The sequence below is a fragment of the Python bivittatus genome, unplaced genomic scaffold, assembly GCF_059951505.1.
Source record: "Python bivittatus isolate LINGU-HERP-01145 unplaced genomic scaffold, Pbiv_v1 ctg000560_np1212, whole genome shotgun sequence".
NCBI classification, from domain to species: Eukaryota; Metazoa; Chordata; class Lepidosauria; order Squamata; family Pythonidae; genus Python; species Python bivittatus.
Genome location: NW_028277083.1, coordinates 1,253,705 through 1,276,165, shown reverse-complemented (window position 1 = coordinate 1,276,165; position 22,461 = coordinate 1,253,705). Strand labels below are relative to the sequence as shown.

Sequence of the window (22,461 nt, the reverse complement as noted above, 5' to 3'; positions counted from 1 at the left end):
CCTCCTTGGGAGGGAGAGACCAAATCAGGAGCCCCCCCCTTTTTTCCCCGTGTCACCTGGAGGCGTCCCTCAGCCTTGAGAGAAGCTGTTCCCTTCTCTCACGCTTTCCATGGTGTCAGAAAGCCTGGCGGAGGCCAACATTTTTGGATCTCTTGTTTTGCTCTGCCGTGCAGTATTTCTTTCCTCTGAGTTGCTTCCAGTCTGCTGGAGGCAAAAGGCAGGAGATAAATCCCATTAACAAGCAAACATTCTCTTGCCTTGCTTGCAACTCAGCAGCTTCATCTTGGTCAAAAACCCTGGTTCTGTTTGTATCAGGGAAGAAACGGTTTTGCACAACTGGGCCAGGCTGAGACCTTTCTGAATGACAGGTTGACCTCAAAGTAATAATTCAAACCTATACAGCAATCTGCCTTTTCAAGGGGTGGGTGGGTGGGTGGGCTATGAGGAAGAATCCATGATCTGGATACTTGCTCTGTATTATAGCACCCCAAGTAACGAATGCACCCCAGAATCCTTTATAGATGAATGCAAACCAAAAGATATGTACCAAATTATGCAGGTGGAAAAGAAATACGTTGCACATATACTCGATTGTGAGTGTTTCCCTTGCAACGTGCTAGGTTCGAATCTTATTTGGAATCAAGTATAAATGCATCATATTTCTTTTATTCCATCCCAGAATCCTTTGCAATGAAGCAGCAAAGGATGCTGGTTTACATTGAGATTGTCCTATTATGTCCCCATCCTGTCTCCCAAGAAATGCATTATCTTTCCCCAGCCTTAATTATATGTTCCGGCCAAATCCCCAAACCCTCATCACAGACTCATGTGGCCCTTGCTGCCCCAGATCAAAAAGGGAAAGAGCCTGAAGTCAATTCTTCCTTAAGAGGGTTTAAGCAAAAGCTGCCCTTTATCTTAAAAGAAGAAGAGCAAACCATTAATGCTTGCAGTCTACCTGAGCGGGCCTTGTAGACTCGAGGGCAGGTGCTGAAATCAAAGAAGGCTTGGATGCCTTCAGTAGGATAGGCCTTGTGCCTCCCCTGTCTCATGGTTCTCTTGTCCTTTGAAGCTTCTTGTGCAGCTGCCTTCAAGGCACAAGGTCCCCCAGGGAGAAAAGGCAGCCCTGATTCCCAGGCATCCAGAAGGAAATGTCAGAAAGCATGTTGTCTGGGTTGGATTGCTAGAGAGACCAGGATGGGGAGAGGAACAAGGAGGGAGAGAGGCCTCCTTGCCTCCACCACCTAAGTGAAAACCAAAGCAGAAGCTGTTGGGTCTCAGTCAACAGCCACAGGCTTAACTTCACTGTTACAGAGTTGTTCCTCCTGAAAAGCAACCTGTTTTGTAGCTCCTTTTCCTCCTTATTGCTAGCTGCTAGGGTTTCCTCAGAAAATATGAATGTTAAGACTGCCGTGCAGAAAGATGAGTTTAAAGAAGGCTTAGTCTTCCACAAGGCCACAATTCCAATAGCTGTCCAGCCATCAGGAGGCTGGTCACAGGGATTTGCACTAAGAATTCTTGCTTCTCTACCAATCATCAACTCCCCCTTCTTCTTCCTTCTGAGGCACTGACTTAGGAAGAAATGCAACCAGTCTCCAGATGTGCTGGTACTACAACTCCAACAATCCTTTGAATGAAAGCAGAAACTAGGAATCTGCCTTCTCCAGGTGGGCCCTTGGTCTATCTAGGTTAATAGAGCCTATGTTGCCATAGGTGTCCACATCAATGGTCTTTCCCAGCCCTTCTTGAAACCACAGGAGACAAACCCTGGCACTTCCTGCAAGCAAAGGGGCTTTTTTGTTGAGCCAGAGACCCTCCCCACCTAAAGATCTTTCCTCACAACCATTGCTCTGGCCTCGCCCAGTTTCTCCTGAATGTCTGAGCTACTCCTCCTACCAATGACCATCTTCTGGTCTTCTTTCAGCCAGCATATTTTTTCCACTGTTGCTTCTTTTTCCTATTAAATGCTCCTGCCATCCAACCCTGATATATCTCTTCCCTTCGTGATCTTCCTCCCTATGGTGTATCGGCTCTTAAGCCCCCTGGGCAGGTAGCACAAAACTTCTATTTTTCTGTTCAGTACACTGTTGAAATAGGAAGAAAAAAACATTTCAAAATATGATTAGGTTTCTGCCTCTACTCTGTGCAGAAACCTGACCGGAGGCCACATTCTCACTACAGAAATCTTTTACAGGCTGAACGTGCATCTCTTGTAATGGATTCCATTCAGGGGGACTCTTTTCCCACCCTTGAAAATGGGAGGCCTCCTCATTCCTTCCATTCTGCTGGTTTTCCACATGCATCTGTTGTGTGGCATGCAAGGCCCATATGCCAAAATCCTAAAGGAAATTGCAGCAACCTTTTCCTTTGAACACGTTGGTGATGCTTTAAGTCACAGGGGAGAAATGGAGGCAATGAATCATCTTCAGGTGCAAGGCAAAACTGGGTGATCTTCACTCATTGGTGATTTGGGGGTTCCAGCATGGCATCAAAAGCCATGCCTCAAAAGTATGGATGCTTGCTCCTTAGAGACCCCCAAAGTTATTGTTCCTACCCAGTGAGTCCTCCTTGGGTGCCCTGGGAAAACAAGATTTCCTAGGACCCCCCTAAAGCTGGCTGAGGAAAAAGGGAGCCTTCTGCTCAGCATTTTTACAATCACCACAATTAGAGCTTTTGTTTGACAAAATTGGGTCATATGGAGCACAGGTGACTTAGATATCCTTCCTTCCTTAAAACTTATTTCACATCAAACATTGGTCTGTCCAGCTAAGTGACGATGCCTGTCCAAACCTTCCAACTTAAGCAATGTTCTAATTTCCAAGGGTTGAGGCACAACTTTCTGCATGGACTCCCACTTGTAACTCTTTCCAAATGTATATTAACTTAGAACAGGTATTTCTATTTTTGTTCTTCTTCCAAGGAACTCCCTGCAGCTGTTGGATGGTTGTTGGATTCTGTTTCACTCACAAGCTTCAGACCATGAATGGGGCCCCAAGTCTCCCCCACCCCTCCATTGGAGATGGTAAAAGAAGGGGCAGGAGGGGGTCGTCTCAAAAATGTCAGCATCCCTTGGGATCCAACCCTCAAGCTCACCATTAAAACACGTACTCAGTGCTTTATCTTCACAGACACGTCAGAGTTCAAGTCTGTGGGGTTCATACTTGACTTAGGAAGAGACTGCACCCAATACCTGCTTAGGGGAACCGGGATAATTATTCTTATCTATGCTGGAGAATTGAGCTGGGATGTCAAAAGAAAACCATGATGGAGCTGAGCCTTGTGCATAAAAGAAGACATGATGAAATACCCTCTGGCTCTTAAAGCATCTCCAAAAGATGGGAAGGAAAAAGGTCTTTTTTGGTCCCATCGTCCAACCAAAGGAAACCAGACAATAAGGAGGAAGATCGATACGGGCTTTGGGAGCAGGCAAGTCTCAGAAAGATTGTGATTGTACTACTGTCTACCGACCAGACATGTATATCGCCTTACTCCTGCGCTTTTTCTCCAGGCGTCGCAGCCGCTTCTCCTCGCGCCGCCGGGCCTCCTCGGCCTCCTGGTGCTGCCGACACTTGTGGAAGTTCTCCACCACCACCCCGACGAACATGTTGAGCACAAAGAAGCTGACGATGAGGAGGAAGGAAATGAAGTAGAGAAGCATCCAGAGGTTATGGTTCCGGCTGGGCTGGCGAGGGCGGCCGAAAGGCAGCAGGAAGAGGGGAAGAGATGGGGGTGGGGAGACAAGGAACAATGGCGTATGAGCACAATGGAGATGGAGCCCACCCACAAGATGCATGGTGCCAAGCTCCAGGAGAGGCAACAGTTCATCCTCCAAATGGTTGGGCCTGGCCGTTGAACTCTAAAACATCTGGAGCTCCCTGAAAAAGTTGGCATATTGACCATGTTACTGGTCAGTGCAACCTCCCCGATGAAATACTGCCAAGGATTCCATGATGCCCCCATGCCATGATAAACTAGCTAGCCCAGCTGCCTTAAATAATTGCAGCCCAGTTTTGGAATAGCTACTGTTTGATTTATTTCTGATTTTACTTGCATGTTCTGCACCCCAATAAGGTAATGATAGGGAGTCCAGGATTTAAAAAAAAAAAATCAAAGAGAAGATTTCATACGGAGAGGGAGGAAACTTTCCAAAGACAGTATAGATGTTATATAATTCTTCACTAGCTTTGCTTTGTTTTTAAAGTTAGTTGTACTATAGGATGTTGACTTGAAGACTCTGGGACCTGCCTTTAATTTGTTCTCTGGAGTGGCTAGATAACCATTCCTGGGTCAGGGTGTAAGTGGGTGGGAGCAGGCATCACTGTAATTATGGGAGCTGGAGAATCAGCCCAAACGAAGGGGAGCCCACCTGGGGCAGCGCCCTCTGTTCAGGAGGTGTCTTCAGGGCATCCACAGTGAACACCTTCACAGAAGCCACAGGCAAGGAAAACCACTTCCTTCAAGATTTTATTTTGAGCTTTTCCTTGACCGTTGACTCATCATACGACATACTGGGCATGCCAGAAATCTAACAGTGTTTGCCTGGCATCATCCCTAATTGAGCAGTGATGGATCATCATCATCATCAGTCTTCCATGTAGATCATTTATGGCCTGCATTACCAAATGGTTGTCTACCCTTGTGAATGAATGACCAGCATCATAGCCAGGACGTTGATCTATCTTTAATTGCCAATCACCGAGTTGCACATACATGTAGGAATGAGTCTTTAACTAACTCCCCATTAACATTCTTAGGATCTTCAGTGTCTACCTGCTGGTCAATTCCCACTGCATCCAATCCATCATACATGATGTTCACCCAGCCGTCTTTGGAGGAGAGGACGAACAAGGACATCAGGGCCTGTGGAAGCAAAGAATGCAGTTCCTCTGCGCATAAAACTGGAACTTCCAGTTTCCGCTCACCTTTCAGCAAATGGCTAACGCAGATCCACATCACCAGGTTATACATGATACTTTCCCCCAGGAAGAGAAATGGCCTTTCCGTCTTTATAATTCTCCTTCAGCTGCATTGATTCTTACCAGCAGAAGCCCCAGAGTCTTAAAGGCGAAGAGATCTTTCTCCCATTAACGATCACCATATTTTCTGGAACTGCAGATGTCTGAAACTAAACCTTATCCTCTGTGTGCAAGGAAGGTCCTCTGCTGAGCTACAGACACCCCTTAAGGGCCTGGTTTCTAACAAACCTTGGCAGAAGATCGAAGGCTTGCCTTCAGCCCCCCCCCCCACTCCGCCTCCTCCAGCATTCCCCCCATTGCCTCCCAATCCCATTTTGCACTCCTGGATGTTTTCTGGCAAGGAGAGGCTGGGCCTGCTCCCACGGAACCCTTCGCTTAAAGCTAAGCTGCCATTTGGGCCTGCCACTGCCTTTCCCACGCATCCCTTATCCCGCAGAGCTGCTCCGAGCAGGTGACTTCTGCTCTCAGTTTTCCTGCCTGACGCTAGTGCCCCAAGTGGGGCTTCCAGTCCTTCTGCTCCCTGATCAGCATGCAAGACCACGTTGGCTTTTCCAGTCCCAGACGACCCAAGAAGGACGTGGCAAACAGAGACAGGGAAGTGGGCTTAAGGAGCAGCAAAACACGTGTGGGGTCCAAGCCTCAGATGGGAACGAAGGAGGAGGCAGAATGGAAAGCATACTGGAAGATCAAATCATGGAGGCCTGGGCTACCATTTAGATGGGAAACCAGACTTCACGAAGAATCATTCAGGATGAGGCACATGAAATGTCATTAGGGTACCAGAGGTTTCTCACGTTCACTTTCTTGTACTGAAAATGCATACTTGAATGTTTCCATGTATGGCCAGAGGTTCTTAATGTGTGGTCTGGGACTGCTGGGGGTCCACGAGACCCTTTCGGGGTGTGTGTGAAGTCAAATAAATATTCTAAAATTTTATCAGTTTGAATTTCTAATACTGTAAATATTGATGGATATAGCCCACAGAAAACAAAGCTCTTTGGAGTCTTCAATCATTTTTAAGAATGTAAAGGGCTCGTGAGACCAAAACATTTGCGAACTGCTGCTCTAGACAAAGAAAATGTTTCTTTTTTCAACTCTGCAGAAGGAAGTGGGCCTTCCCTGTCCTGGCGCCTGCCCTCTGGAAGAACATCCCGCTAGAGATCCATATGGGTCCACCTTAATGATGTCCAGAAAGTCATAGCAAACCTGGCTATTCTCTCAGGCCTTGGGAGAGGTGGGTGTGGTGCCCTTGTAGGATTTTTTAATTTGATATGGACTGTTTCTTCTGGACATCTATGATTTATGTTCTTTTATTATTGTTTCTCACTTTCAAAGTTGTAAGCCACCCAGGGTCTCTTGGAGTTGGGAGTCCTCTAAAGTGTAAAATTCAATTAAAAATTCAATTAAATTTACAAGACATGGAAGGCTGCCTGGCTAGTGAGTGGTTTCCTCCAGTCCTCCTTCTCGTGTCCACCTTACCTGCCCCAAATTGTCGAAGTTATACTTCCGCCGGACCCATTTGTAGTGGGCTTTTCTGCAATCGACTTTAGTGGAGATGTTTCGGATGTCAGGTCCCTCGCAGTAGTAGAACTTGCCTTTAAAGAGCTGGGAGCAAACAAAATAAAATCAACAAAAGAGGTGGAGGATTTGACTTTCAGCTTTAATTTGGCTTTGAAGGCAATGTAGATTTTGGGAAGACCTTCAGGAGAACAACGGGCGGGACTGGGAAGAGCGTCTTGACCACAGAAGAGATCTGGGTGCCCCTCTGTTAGAAGTGGGGACAATGGCTCTGGCTGTGGAAACAGCTTTCTTGCGCCTGCTGGGAGATGAACTTGGCCTCGCCAGAGTGCCAACTGGACTGAGCGATGGCTGCTGAGGAATCATCCAGGCAAGAAGGCAGGATGGTCCTCACAACCAAGCCTGAGAATGTCCAGGGCACTGTTAATGCAGAAGACAGGGCTCAGGGAGTCCCTGCCCTGCTCAGGACTCTCCTTCCAAGGTTTTTTTATGATCCAGGAGAAACAGGAAGACTTCTTTCTAAGCCAAAATGTGAAGGATCGCACTGTAAAGGTTTAAGAAGGAAGGCACTTGTGCCTCAGCCCCAGCAGACCACAGGGAGAGCCATCTGAGGTCTCGGTCTCATCCCATTCATCTCTCTGCTGGTTACTGCAATCAATCTCCCACCATCCTAAAGCCATGTTGCTCACCAAACAATCTGGCAGGTCATTATTTTCCCATCCAATCTGCCTTACAGGGTGCTTTTGAAGCTACTCTTAAAAAATCCAGTATGAATTGTCTTGAGTTTTTAAAGCACAACAGAGGGCCGTGGGACAGCAGTTTCTCCACTGGCCAGCTGCTGCTATCTTCTAGTTTGGAGGGATAGGAAACCTGCTCTGGCCCCTGCAAGGGTGATGTTGGAAGGCGTTCCTGAGGATCCTGCCCACTATGGTTTTGTCTGGTAATGTGGCAGTTCAGGCCAAGGCAGAACGAACACCCCCAAAGCCTGGAGAAGCCAAAGGAGAAGGACAGCAAGAAAACTTTTGGTGGGCCTTGCTCAGCAAAGGGAAGTGTGGTGGGAAAATAGTACCTGTACTCCCAAAATGCCAAAGATGATAAAGAAAGCGCAGCAGATCAGGACAATGTTGCCAATAGGCCGGAGAGAAGATATCAGCGTCTCAACCACGAGTTTCAGTCCTGGAGCTCTGCTGATGACCCTGAAGGAAGAGGAACATCTCTTTTTCGTTCCATTTCCAGACGCCAAACAAATATTCAGTCCCCCAGGGGAAACTGCCCGTTTGGAGGAAATGGAGACCTTTGAAACAGTATTTCATAACTTTTAGTATTCTGGTTCTCTTTTCCCCCTCATTTTTGATTGCATGCTGCGTGTTGCAAAGCAAGTCTAAAAGGAAGCAGAAAACAAAGGGAGGAAGTCCAGTTTGGATCCTCGAGGACGCTGCTGGTTTGGAGAAGGTAAATGGACCTTAACTCCATCACTTGCTGTGGAGAGAGAAAGCTCTCAACTCATGTCCAGAGAAACTCATCAAGGGGCACCCCAGGAGTTCCTGCTTCGTATGACACAGACAGAACATTTCCTTCCCCAAACCTGAAGCTCGCCTAAGCCATGCTTTCAGATGCCATTGGAGGCTCCCCCCCCCCACTTTGCCAAGACGTAACCTGACTGGCCTTCTGAAATCTAATCTCTTCCAATACCAAACAAGTCCCGAGAGCCATCTGTCCCTAAGAACGTCCTAGCACAGACTTCGCCCCAGCAAGAAACAGATGGACAACTGTTGCCCCACGGAGGTTTCTTAGTTTATTTCCACCAAAGAAATAAAAGAACCCCATGGGGTTGTTTTTTGGGTCTGGTTTTGCTTTTTTCTGGTCATGATGCGAAGCAGCAGACTCACGCAGAGAGCAGAGAAGAATTCCTCCAGTACATTTCCCTTTTTCTCCCCCCGCCCATCGCTTCTTCTCCAGACACGTCGCTTATTACTTGACGGCAAACAAAAGACAGGCTCCCTTTTGCCTGGTTTCAAATACTGAAAGTGCCGTCCTACTTTTGACTTTCCGATGAACTAAACTGCTCCTCAGTGGTTCTGAACGCAAAACATCTGCAGATGTTCTCGAATTATTACTCATCACCGTTTGAATGCAGATTTACTCCAGGGCAACGTGTCTGCTGTCTCCCTCTCTGCCATCCTGCCTGACACCCGCCCTCGGGGCCGGGTCTAGTGTTCCTGGAACTGCGATGAGGTTTGCAATTTAACGTCTTCAGCTGTTGGGCCCCAGACCGAAATGGTCTGAAAATGCTGAAAGGAAAAGAGTATTTATCTGGCTCTGGGTAGGAGAATGCTGCCTCCTGCAGACCAGTGAACCTTTCTACCTGCTGGAGAACAGAGAGCGGCTTCAGCCTTCCAGACAGGCACATGCATATAGGTGCTAAGCGGGAAAGACACACATTGCTGATCTATGCAGCACAGGGCCACAAGCCAGAGGCTGCTTAAAAACGAACACCGCGTTTTTACCTTTACGGTCACCTTGCTTTTGTTCTTTAGCGGATACGCAGCAGGATAAGCAAGCTTAGTTCAGCCAGCAAAGCAAGGTGGACAGAACCAGTCTGGCGGCTGATCAAAGCACCGACTAATATGCACGACCCCTAGAGTTAATTAAAGCGCTATGCCACGCTTTCGATGCAATTTGGAAATGACCAGAGATACACCAGCTTAGTCTTGTTCTGGGGGTGAGTAATGGGTGGGGACATAAAGCATCGATTTTAAGAGAAGTCTGCCAGTTGCAAATGGCAAGCCTGAGCTCCCCAGGTTCTAAACAAATCTTGAGAGTCCCCCAAGTCTCTCAGACCAAAGAAGTTGCCAAGAGTTCACTGAAAAAGTTGGAGAAATGATTTGAGTCTGTTTCTTAGCAAGAGCTGGTTTTTGGATCCAAACGGTCTCCTTATCTGTTTGTTCAGTTCTGGGAGACGGGGTTTCCCCTCCTACTCCTCAGGAGACAGTAGTTAGCTCAGATGCCTCCTGGTTTTATAGAAGTCAGAAAATACCGTAAAGGTCTTAGCGTGCGCAGCAGCCGAAGCACTCGCAGGACCCCTAAAATCTTCGCTCCGCCTGCCGATGCCATGGAGACAATGATGTCGATGATGGACACAAAGACCAGGATTCCATCCAGGACGTTCCAGCTGCTCTGGAGGTAGGTGTGTTCCCCAGAGAAGAAGCCGAGAGCCACAACCTAGAAGGAGAGTGGAATAGGCTGTTCCAAAGCAGGCACACAAACTCTTGCTACGTCGAGGCCCAGGGTTCGTTTCGCTGCATTAGAAATGAGGCATAGTATGGAACTGAACTGTGTTGGGAGGGAGGAAGCTTTGCAAAAAGTAAATGCCAACCACAACCTCGCACTGCTGCAGAAAGTTGGCTCGTGTTAAGTTTTATTCTAGAGGCGAGAAAAATGGACACAGGCCAGTTGGTTGCAGCAGTGGAGAAGTTCTTTAGTGCAATTACTTCTATCATTGGGCCTCCCTCAAGAGTATCCCCCTCCTCATGCATTAAGGTAACAAAACGGATACTTCTCCCACCGTGACTTTATCATCCCACTCAGTATAATGGATAGATTGACTCTTGCCATACATTAATCCAAGTGCAGCAAAATGAAAATGCCGCCACGATTACCTTAACCATCATCTCAGCAACGAAAATGCCCGTAAATATGTAGTTGGAGACGCTCAAGAATATCCGTTCCTGTAAGAGAGAGAGAGAGAGAGAGAGAGAAACCCACAGCTGAAATCCAAACTAATCCCAGGAGATGTTCTCGAACCCTCTCGTAGGTTTCGGAATTCAAACCCGCCTTCTGTGCCGGAGCTACAGAGCTCCCCGAATGATGCTGGTAAATCACGTTTCTACCTTATTTACCTTGCAGGGTGGTTATGAAAAATACTGTTTGGAGTTCAAGTCATGCATGCTGAAGTATGCTTAATAGTTTTTTGGTGGTTTGGGAGTTTATATTTTTAATTGCAGGAGCATCCAGCCAAGTAATTTTGGGAAGTGGAAGAGGGAAGCCAGCAGTGAGCCTGTGTTTTGGGGCAGCACCTAGATTTATAGCAAATAACTCATCTATTCAGTTTCAGTAGACTTGCCAAATTACCCAATAACTCAGCACAAGGCACATTTTTGATTCTTTATTCTTTAATGGGCAAAAATGCAGCTCCTTCCTTGCAAGGAGAGAACTTCTGTTGGAGAAATCTGCCTCCTGCCAGAAAATCGTCCTGGCATTTAACTTTGCCCTTCTGGCTGAACAGGACGGGACCCATCGTGCTGAGCAAACCTGAAGACCACCGGCCTTCCCCGGGGGGCGGGGTCAGGCCTTCTGCTCCACCTCCCCCAGGAAGGGCAGGAAGCTCACCGTGCTGTTAGGATCGATATCTGGCCTCTCCAAGGCAATGGTGATGCAGTTGAGGAAGATGAAAACGAGGACCACGTGATCAAACATCTTGTGTGCTATGACTTTCTGGCAGTTCGCCCGGAGCCTGGAAAACAAAGCAGACGGGCTGGTCAGTTGTCCAACATGACCAGAAACATCCCTCTGCTTTTGAGGTCAATAGAAAAATGGCCGCACCTGCCTCTTTGATTAGCGGAGCTGCCGGCTGTGCGGGCGGCCTGTTCGTCCTCTTGCGTTTCTCATGCATACGATGAAACGCACCCCAAATGGTTGCCAATAGCTGGGGATGCTAGGGGGTAATTTTGCTTTCTTTGTTTTATAGAATGTATTTTTGTTGGTCAAGGACTGAAATAAAGTTTCTGTCTGTCTGTCTGCCCACAATGAAATGAGCCCGGGCACATTTAATCCTAGGGGCGCAGAGGCAGAGCACCTACAATTGGCAAGGACTCCCAGAAGCGTGAGTGCAATTCTCCGGAGTCCTTTAGCTGGCCATTCGAAGACCCCCCCCCAAAGTTCTGCCTCCCAGTCTCTCTCTCTTCTCCCTTTTTTGGCAAGGTCCCCCTCTTTGCTAGTGGTCAGACAGGGGTCACCATAGAAAGGGACCATTGTAAGCCAGCCTGGCAAAATACTGCCAAGAGAGATGGAGAGCATTTGGCATGCTGGCTGTAGAGAGTCAGAAAGATGGCGTTGGTGGAGACATGCAGGATCTGTTGCTTTGGCAAAGAGGACTGAAGCATTTTTTAAGTCCACAGAGAGATGACAGTTGGAAGTGACTCAGGGAGATGCCTCCATGATTCATGGGAGTAGAAGGAGGAGGACATGCAGCACAATCCGACTTGCAAGAGTCTGTGATTATAACCAATCTCAATAAAGTAGTCTTAGCTTCCCATGGAGTTGACTTCCTGGTTAGATCTATCTAGTGGGGCTGACATCAATCCTGCAAGTTTGATTGTGCTATTTTTCCTCTTCCTCTGGATAGTTCAGTGAATTAGGGAGGCATTGGTCTGAGCTGCTTCCAGATGTTATCTGGATGTTCTGGACTTAAAAAATGCTTCCCCTCCTTTTGCGTAGGCAACGGCTCCTGCACAAGTCCATCAAGGTCATCTTCCGCACTCTGTACATTAGTCTTGAGAAGACCAAGATGGGTGTGTGTGAAAACCTTCTAAGATACCAGAAAGGATGTTCCAAAGAAGGAAGTCAAGACTTGCTCTCTTCAGCCCCAAAGCTCAGAATGGGAAAAAAATAACCTTAAATTATAGGAAGGCATATTCCAAATAAATGTTAACATTGACTTTGTTGGACATTGACATTGGAAAGGGCCATGCGGAGAAGTGGTGGGCTCTCCTTGGCTACATAGGTTCAAGGGGAGCCCTCAGGGAGGTAGGTTTTAATCTGGATTCCTTTCCTGCCCTGATCTGGGATTGGACCTTATGTTCTGAGGGACTCTTGCAAGTCTTGGCTTCTCGCTTAATGCCCTTCCACCAGGTCCTGCTCAAGACTTCCAGAATATCCTGGTTGACCACTCTAGGCCAGAATGAGGGACTGGGAGGGACTTTAGTCTGAACAAGCCTCAGAGCTCTTCCAAACATGTCTTCTTTCCCTTCCCAGGGCAAACTGGTTTTTGCCAAAAGGTCTTTCCTGCAGATCTCAGCAGCTCAGCCCCAAATGGATGAGATCTCTCCAAGTCTGAGATGAACAGGAGGCTGCTGTGGAAAGTGGAAATACGGAGAGTAATAAAAGGGGTCAGTTGTCCTGCCTGTATGTGGGAGCACTTACCGATTCTGAGGGGAAAACAAATAGAGTGACCAGTCCTCGTGGTTCTTGCACCATTTTGGCTTGTAGGGCTCCAAGGCCTTACGGATTCTGTAGCAGAAACTCTGGGTGGAGGAAAAGAAAAAAGGAACCACTCTTGGAAAATCTAATCCCAACAGGTGTCCCTCTCCCCTTCCCCAACACTCCCCTTAAAGCCTGGCATGCACTAGCAACTTCCACCCATGGTCGTGGGGGGTGAGGGGGGAGGTGGGGTTGCAATTTCCCCAGGTTTGGGATTGGCAGCGCTCTCCCTCATCAGCTGGAGGGTTGTAGGCGATGTCACAGGAGGGGGCTTCCTTTCAGCCCCTTGGGGGTCTTCCCTTCCCACCGCGAAGAGGGCAAAAATCGCAAAAGGCAGCCTTTGGCCACTGAATTCCAGCCGCCTCTCAAGATGCGGTGGGGGGAGTGGCTGAGAGGCCCCTTGCCTCACCGAAGAGCTGGCCTCTAGCCCAACGTGGAGGAGGAGCGGAAGAACGCTGGTTCGGACTTACGTCTTCCAGGTTGTCATCGTAGTCGAACGGATCCTCTTTGCGGCCATCCACGTGCAGGCGGAGCTCGCTGGGCACCTGGAGCATCTTGCCGTTGCAGTCCTGGTACTCTATGGGCAGCATGGCAGCGGGAGGGTGCACCCCGGGCACCTGGAGGAGTTCCGGCAGATCCAAGCCCCCCCGGCAGTCCAGGGACTCCGCCCGGGGGTGCAGGGGGGGCCGGCTGAGGGTGCTGAGCTTGGCTTCCTCCGCTTCATCGTCTGTGCTGCCTTTGCCCTCCCCCGAGAGCAAGGACTCCCTCTCGCCGCACTGGCTGTTCTTTTTCAGGCTGGGGGCCCGGCCCAGGCTGTTCCAGCTCGAGCGGCGACTGCCCCAGTTGCTGCTGGTGCCCCAGTTTGCACAGGGCGAGCTGCGGAGGCTGGACTGAGAGAGGGGGGAGGAGAACAGGTCAGGGTTGGGCGGGGCCTCCTGGGAGGTGTGGTCCCCACTGATCCAGAGGGCGCCAGGCTGGAGAAGCCCTCTGTTCTACCTCCCCTCCCGCCCTAACCCTCTCAGCTAAAACAAGCACCAGTGCTTTAGGATTTTCCTGCTGGAAGTCTTTTCCCGGCCTCATGATCCACCTTCTCAGCACCCGCCTGCCCCAAACCAAGAGCGTTCCCCCCCCCGCCCCCCCTGCCAAGCGTGCTACTTCTTGAAAAAATACCAAAGATTTCTGGTCGAAGCTGAGCGGGTCAACCGAAACGTTGCTCCCCCTTCTGGAGTCCACAAAAGGGTAGGCAGAGTCCATGTGTGGAGAACACTTTGGGGTGGGCATGGGGGTGGCTGCAGTGTGCATGATAATGGGTGGGGGCATGCTTCCCTTGCCCTCCAGGTGGCCATTCGGAGTGACGGCAAGCGAATACATCTTCATCTCTGCAAGGGAAGAGACAGGATCTGGTCAGCAAGAGCGGGAACTCTGTGCAAACCAGTCCAGAGTGAAAATGTTCTGCTACTACTTCTGCCCCTTAACAACACCCCCACCCAAGGATATCTCCACGTGAGTAAAGCAAATCAGCCCCCGACGAGCAAAAGTTCTTATAAAGGGATCGCTAGGTTTTCTCCCAGAGGGAAAAAAAGGCTGTAGGCACTTTTTGGGGTCATGACAGCTCTGCTGGGTGAGGGAGAAGGACTGAAGGTCTTCATGAAAAAGGCACAGAAACATCAAACTTTTTCTAAGGGACAATACAGAATTTCTTGGGGAAAGAAAGAGAGAAGCAAGCAGTGGAAGTCCTGGCTGACTTCATCTTCTTGCTTCCTCTGGTGACCCTTTGAAGGTCAACACATCAACCTAGCCCGGCTTTCCAGAGCTTTAATCTTTCCCTCGGATCAAAAGTGAAGCCAACAATGGGTGCCTTCCCTGTGCAGACATCCCTCCCTACCAGAAGCATGGAGTTCCTTCAGTTTCTCAAACTCTTCCTCGAAGTTGGTCGATGTTTTGTCTTCATCTGTGTCGGATCTGTTGGCATCACCCTGAAGTGCCCCCAAAATAAAATAGAACAACATGTTGGCTACAGATTTGCAATTGTGCCAGATGAGCAAAGCTGTCTGGATTCAAACAAAAAACAAATCCTCATGTCTAGGTGTTGCAAACATGTATCAGAAAAAGGCATATTTCATATGGCTCCTTGGTTTAATGTTCCTACTCCTCCTGGAAAGCTTAAGGTCCTCAGGCCACCCTGTTTGGATAGGCCCTGCTGAGAGTTTGGGTACAATTCTTTCTCCTGTTGCTGTGTAATAATGAGATTTTGGGCGATACGCTGCTTCTAAATTTTCATATACTCACCACCAGACCCTTCCTCTACCACGCCTGTGTCAAATGTTCTAAATCACAGCTTGTGAATGTTGTTTAGGGCCAACAGTTTGAATGCTGCACATTATAGCATTCAGAAAAGGAGAACATTTCCCTCTATGCATAATTTAATGTCCCAATTACTGGTCTATTCTAGGCCAAGAAGACTCTAAAACCCCAGCTAAGACTCTGTAATGCTTCAGGGCCTTTGTTTGGATGACAATGATGATCTTCAAAAACCATGTTCTACATGTCTTAGCGTTCCTTGCTGTGGATATGCTGTATATAGGGGGAGCGTTCCTGCTTGAATTCGGTTAGACGTCTGCCGGGAAAGTATCCTGTCGGGTTTTCCATTGTTGCATATTCTTCAATATCGGTCTTCGAATCCTATATTGACAGCGAGGTTTCTCTTCTTCAATGTGGTGCCCAATTGATTCTTGCCACTGTCAGCATATATCTTAATAAACGACGATACTTTTCATTCATGTAATAAAAATATTGGTGCTTTTAATTTGAAATTTATTTACAGAATTTTCTGGGGGTTCGGTGTCTTTCTTTCCAGTATTTTGGTTTTTTTTCTTTTAACATCACCACCACAGATGAAAAAACATTCCTTCTTTGTTGTAGCATTTCCAGCATTTCCTGTTATATGATTTATCCATCTTGGCAATTGTTGATGGACTTATATACCATCTGTAGGACATTTTGTACTTATTTTCTCTCAGGTCATAGCTTGGTGTAAATGTTATTGATTTCCTTCCCATAAATCTGCTTCAGGACCTTCTGAAACAGATCAAAATTCTGAGGAAGACATTTGTTCGAACAGCAAGTGTGTTTTTAAAGCGTTATCTGACTATTAGGTGAATCAAAAATATTAAAAATGATGAAAGAAACTTTGGAGTAGAATCAGAATACAAAACATAACATTTGGCACGTGTGTGTGTGTGTGTGTGCATAAAACATGCTTCCAGTTGCAACCTCTGGATCTGGGGGCAACTTCTAGGACACCACCACACTGAATGCAACTTGATCTAAGCCGCTCCTGAAGGAAGCTAACGCAGAAGGAGCTGATTGACGGTTTCTTTTGCTGGACAGAGTTTTCATGCTACCAAATGAATAATTCAGCCTATTTCTTAAGAGGAGAAGAAAAGGCTTTGCTGTATGTTTAAATCACAGCTCCAAGAGTAAGCATCGCCACCAGCAGCAGCAAAGACACAGAATCCTGTTCCTACTCCTGCTGTCGCCAAGTCTATAATGACATATTTATGGAAAGCAGAGAATGGCGCTGTTGGTCCCTAGCTCTGTACTTTTACACCAGTGTTGTCCAAACTTGGCCACTTTAAGATGAGTGGACTTCAACTCCATGCTGGCTGGGGAATTCTGGGAGTTGAAGTCCACTCATCTTAAAGTGGCCAAGTTTGCACAACACTGTTTTACACCATCCATGTGGCCAAGATACTGGAGAATCTGGAAGACGATTCTTCATTACAGCTTATGCAATGATAACTTATTTTGCTGAATAAATTCATGTATTAGGTTCTTGTCAACACCTCTGTAATGGTTTGTGTTTCCTTTTTTTTTTTGCTCAAATTCAGAGCTCGGATGCTTCATAGAACCCAACGCAGATTTGTCAGCATTCATTGAACAAGGAAGATTTTGGTGTGTGGTTTATCTGAGAAATGCATTTAGACTGGCTCCAAGCCTATTTAACTCTCTTCCCCTCTCTGCAGGGCAACCTGGGAACTGTAGTTCTGTGGATGTGTTTGAGTCAAGGGCCTTTCTCGGACCTGAAGGGTTTGGATTAAAAGTTAAAAGGAAAAAAAAAACCCAAGTGTTAGTTATGGGGTTTTGGGATCCAGTCTGTAGTTGTGTTCCCTGAAATCTGGCCCTCTCAGGAGAGAAGAGAGGGTGGGACAGACAGAAATACGACTGAAAATGAAGTGTAGATTTTGTGCAGGTCAGATGATAATTATTAGTTATCATATTATTAGATGATGATGGTAGTGATGTTGATGATGGATGATGATGACATTAATTGCCCTGCCTTGTCCCCATGTTGTAGGAGCTTTGTTTCAAGGTCCTCCTGATGTCCTGACCAAAGCTGGAATGGAAGAGAAGACCTTCTTTTGTCCTGCAGCTCAACCAACAACATTTCTTGAGCCAACCCATCAATCATCTTTGCAGGCCAAATGCTTTCAGTGCAATCAAAATCAGGCAGGGCACAAGTTGGCCAACCTGATGCTAACAGACCCACAGGGGAAATGTCAACCAACTATTCTGGGCGCTTTGCCTAAATAGGGAAATAAGACTCCTCCTGGCTCTAGGGCCCCATCTTCTCCTCTGTTTAGCAGTCAGCTCAAGACACTCAGCAGGTTGCTTCTGGAGGCAAGCAGAAACAATGGGCACTCAAGGCCTCTCCTGAAAAAGGGCCCCCTCCCACTTGTCCAGGGCCAGCCAAGCAGCCAAATGTTTCCAGATGGTGGCTGCCAATCCCAGAGCAAGGGAGGGAAGCTAAAGCCAACAGTGCTGGAGAATCAACGGATAAACGGAGACCAGGACAAAAGCAATCAATACACAGCTGCTGGGGTGGTGGAATTGTTCCTGATTGGTGGGCTTTATTATTATTGTTGTTTATTTAGGGAAAAGCCATTGAGGAGATGGAAATGAAGCTGTGAGTGACAGATAGGGCCACCGTGTTCCCAGAAATTCTGGGCTACCGTCCCAAAGAACCATGTGCCTACCCACTTCTGCCTGTTGCCCTGGCTATCTCTGAGCACAGATGAGGACAAAATTGGAGGATGGGTCCGTAGCACAGGGAGTCCAGAACAATCCTTGCCAAGAGCAGGCACTGTTCCAAAGCAGAGGAACGGTGTGTTCCTGTGGGTCACAGCACAATCCATTGGGGCAGGCTGGCCCCAACAGCATTCCTTCTGGCCATATACTCTATATAGCCCATGCTATTGGCATACCAATATCAGTCACTTTGAAGGCTTGCAAAGTATATCCAGGCAATGAGGGCAGGACCACAAGAGAGGAAGAGATGGAGGTCAGTAGGAAGGAGAACACATGAAGACAGCAGTAGCTCTCTGGACTCACTGCAGCCAAACTGAAGAGAAGGGAAGGTGGAAGCAACTTTCATCTGGAAAAAAATTGTGGGTGTTGCTAAGCCAACATCCTGAAAGGGTGACAGACTGCAAAAAGTTGGGTTTTACTCATCACCTTCAAAAAAAAAAAAAAAGTGTGCTAGGTGATCAGATTGAGAGAAGGGAACAGTGGCAACATTTGTCCATCACTGGTGAACTCCATTGTCAACTTCTGCACTGATTCTGCTTTCTCTCTTGTCTTTTGTCGGAGAGGAAACCCCAGAGGAAAGGGCTGGAATTAACATTAAATGGATTGATGTAATTCGTGTGCATCTCTCAAAGCCAGTGGCCATGAGAGTTAAACTGAACATCCATGTTCGATGTCACTATGGTCACTAAACACCATTGCCTTAGTTGCCCTGTTCCTCTGTTTCCCAAAAATATCCAACTGGCCACTTCTTGGAAATGGGAAGTTGTAGATGAGTTTGATCTCACAGGGCCTGACTTATGTTTTCCAGATATTAAGAAAATAGCAGATTTCAGGTGACTAAAGATGGTAAAGTTGGAAGACCCAATTTCAAAGAACAAGAAATCAGTAGATGCCAAAAGGTGTACCTCCCACAAGAAGCCCATACAGTAATAAAACTGTCAGCCAGGAGCCAACCAGAGGGTGTTAATCTACAAATCCCAGAATTCTCAGCCAAATTGGCCAAAGGCTGATGGGTAAAAGAGGACGGAATGAAGCAAATTCAGGCAGAAGTGCCACAACTGCACGGAGAACCTTCCTTTAGAAAAGAGCAAGAGGTAATATCTTGTTACAGCAGTTTCAGTCCATTTGCCGGTGGCTTGAACTAAATTTAATGGAGCCTTTGGCCAATGCTGCTGCTGCCATTTTTAATCCAATCAGTCTGAATTAACATGCAGGAGCTTTCTCAAGCAAAACCATTTCTCGTAGAGGAATTCCAGTGGAGGACCTTCTTGAAAAATCTCTCGTTAGGCAGACATAGGATGGTGACTGGCATCACTGTCAGAAGGAGGACAACTGAACAAAAACCAACCAAAGCAAGACAAGGAGCGGAGAGAAAACATTAGAAAGACTCAGGGCTCCTGTCGGAATAAGCCAATTCACCTTACTGGAAGAAAGGAATAATACCTAATGAGTAATAGAAGTTGGAAGTACATGATAATGTTCTCTGTTTGCCTCTCAGCCCTTCTTTTTCAAGGCATTTGCCACAGTTAGACCTATGTTGACTTAGATCCTATAAAGAATCATATCTGCATGTTCAACTTTTGAAGGCTTTATTCATCATAGGCAATGAAACATATTTATGAGCTTCTGGACCAGAAAGAACAGGCTCCTTGTTCAACTGAGTCTTCTCAGACCATCAGGTGTGCTCCATATGGGCCTTTCGTCTCCATTTTACCAGTTTTGCCTTGCTCCTCAAACTTGCTTCCTGGTCTGCTTCCAATTTTTTGATCCTGATTCCAGAGTTGCTGCTTTCAGCCTCCTGGGCACCCACAGTTGTGACCTGGCTAGGCCCCCTGGCCCCCATTTTTTGTGCAATTGAAGGAAGTCTAGGTCACTCACATGTCCCCGGTAATGTATGGATGAAAGTGGAGAGAAGAATTCAAAGAAAAGGAAGTAGGGGAGCATAATTCTACCTGTTCCCAGTTCATTCCCCTGACACCCCTTGAGGACTTGTGTCTTGAAGAGCAAAGCAATTTCTCATCTTGCACTTGAAGACTCCTGCTGAGAAAGGCAATTGAGCATTCTAAAATGGTAAATGGCTGCTTGGTTCTTACTGAGCTGGGAAAAAATAATAATATTCCCCCCTCCTCCCTGTGATTAAAGCCCCTTTCTGAGTCATCATTCTTAGCTCAAGCAGGCTGAATTTAGGTAAGGCTCCAAAATCATTTCCATACGCTAATGACTTCATAAAAGCTTCTTGATAAAATGTGATGCAGCCGTTGTTATATTTCTGAGACAGAAATGGGGACATAACTCTTGCTTAAAACCCAAACTGTGCAATGGATTTATCTGGGAGAGGAGTGCTGGATGTCAGAAGAGGCAAAGCTTAGCAGCTTTGACCAAGGGAAGTAGGAATTAGCTTCCTGAAGGTCACATTCATATGGAGCTCCTCCAGAAAGAGTGGTTGGCCATTCATGATGTTGTTGTGACTTTTGCTTTCCTACAGTGAGAAGTGGTCTTCCTCGATCACTGACAATGAACACCACAACTGTCTTGTCTGTGAGTTTTGATGAAAATATTTTGAAATATGCCATCCTGCCTGGAAACTTTGCATTTGTAGTCCACCTCCTTTAGAAAGCACCAGGTTGAGAAGCTAGATATTTGCAGGCAAATTCTGAAACAGAATTTTGTTTCTCCTCCTCATATTTACCCAACTCCCAAGAGAAGCCCAGCTAACAACCACCTCATCCTAGGCCAGAAAGTTCAATTCTGGCCTGTTCTACCTGCTGAATATGTTTAGGTATTTGGGATTTCTTACCATTTCTATCTGTGCTGCTGAAATGAATGCACAGTATATAAAGTGTTGGGCATGCCATTAATAAATCAATAGCTACAATTCAACTTCTCTTTGACATCATTAGGGGACCCCAATGAAGGGTCTGAGGAGTCACTCAGCAAAAAAACCCCAACCAACCTGTAGCTGATCCCTTACCTCAGCCTGGAAACCTTCAACCAGGATGGCAACCAAGAGGTTGAAAAGTACATAATTGCCAAAAGTCATCAAAGCCACAAAATAGAGGGCAGCCCAGGAGGAGGTGGACGCCATTCCGTTGTACAGGACCACATTCCAGTCTTCCTGGGTCAGGATCTGAAAGAAGCAGACGGGACAGAAAGAGCACCTGAATTCACTTCCCTCTTTTCTGGCTTCACTATGTTCTCCAAGCTTGGCTATTCATGCTTCCAAGTGGCCTTACATCTCCAATCCCATTGCTATAGCATCTTCTGCCTGTGCAGCCCTAGAATTGTGTGTGTTTCCAAAGAAAGGCGCTGGTAAGAAGGTGCAAAACCTCCCTTGCCGAATCACTTTCTGTGCCTGTTCAGAGAATGTGAAAGATGCAGACCAAGGTGGGACCCATCTAGTTAGCGGCTTTCTCCCAGGAGTGAAGACTCATCAAGGCCTTCCTGATAGGTTCCTGCCCTCCCAGGAACATCTCTAGCCATTCCACCAGCAGAAGTTGACCCTCCATCCTTCTGGATCTCACTGCCATTGGCTCCTCCTCTTCCCAAACAGCCTCCTCTTATTGACAGCTAATCTGCTTGTCTGTTGCTGAGATGAATCTTCTGTTTATTAGCCCCCTCCTATTGGCTAAACTGGGACTCCCATTCTCTGGAACGCAAGCGGTAAAAGTACAGGGGAGGCGATGCCCAAATTCACTTTTTTTCTTCTCTCCTGCGTGTCTTTTTCCTGCTGAGTCACATCTCTTAGTCAAGTGGCAAGCCATTGATCATAAATGTAAACGAGGGCTTTGCATTAGGACTGGAGATAAAGAAAGTTTTTGCACGAGCAAAGTGCTCTCTGTCACCATTCGAAACAGCAAGGGTGGTTATTGTTAACAATGGCATTAATTACATCACTTTTGCTTATAGGCCACACTTCCGCCTGTTGGGAGGTATGGAAAATGGTAAAGAATAACCCAGGAACTGTGCTCTAGAAAGCATCAGCCTTTTCCCTTAAACCAGCCCAACTTTAACCAAGTTAACTGTTTTCAAAGCCACTGGGGAGCAGAAGGTGAGCCTTGTTTCCACACAGTCCCCTTGGACTTGATAGAGTTGTACAGCTCCCGTTGACCTTGGCAGAAAGCACCAAGTTCAGCTTCTGTATTTTTGCACCTAATTTAGTTACCTACAAGACTTTGCTAGGAAAACACAACCAGCCTCTCCATTAGACGGATGGAGCGACAGCATAAACGAGACAGAACTGCTGTCAGATTCTCCCAGCAGTCAATTATTTAATTCCTGGTGGTTGTTTATCTAGACAGGATGCTCTGAAGGGGAGAGAGAGTCATCATTTTCCTGTTTTCCAGAGAATTTTTAAGTGATTTTATCCTCTAAAGCAGTGTTTTTCAAACTGGGCAGCTTTAAGATGGGTGGACTTCATCTCCCATAATTCTAGGGAGGTGAAGTCCACCCATCTCAAAGTTCCCCAAACATGCTGGCTGGGGAATTCTGGGAGTTGAACTCCACACATTTTAAAGTGGTCAAGTTTGAAAAACGCTGCTCTAAAGGTTATTTGTTTTGTCATGCTGGTCTGCATCTTGGACTTTGGAGATAAAAGGCTGCAAATGGTACATCTTTCCTTTTCTGG

The 22,461-nt window shown here is 47.0% G+C and overlaps 1 protein-coding gene across 1 annotated transcript in view; it reads right to left on the bottom strand.

The window, feature by feature from the left end:
• CACNA1H (calcium voltage-gated channel subunit alpha1 H) overlaps positions 1–22,461 on the bottom strand; it is an 83,524-nt gene that overhangs the window by 18,604 nt on the left and 42,459 nt on the right. Inside the window, exons 12-23 of the mRNA XM_088147908.1 lie at positions 20,809–20,964; positions 14,635–14,725; positions 13,920–14,128; positions 13,220–13,639; positions 12,693–12,793; positions 10,881–11,004; positions 10,151–10,219; positions 9,529–9,713; positions 7,561–7,687; positions 6,453–6,578; positions 4,768–4,857; positions 3,466–3,679 (exon numbers count right to left, since the gene is read on the bottom strand). Of these exons, the coding sequence (XP_088004034.1) occupies positions 3,466–3,679; positions 4,768–4,857; positions 6,453–6,578; positions 7,561–7,687; positions 9,529–9,713; positions 10,151–10,219; positions 10,881–11,004; positions 12,693–12,793; positions 13,220–13,639; positions 13,920–14,128; positions 14,635–14,725; positions 20,809–20,964 (1,912 nt within the window). The remainder of the gene's footprint in view (positions 1–3,465; positions 3,680–4,767; positions 4,858–6,452; positions 6,579–7,560; positions 7,688–9,528; positions 9,714–10,150; positions 10,220–10,880; positions 11,005–12,692; positions 12,794–13,219; positions 13,640–13,919; positions 14,129–14,634; positions 14,726–20,808; positions 20,965–22,461) is intronic.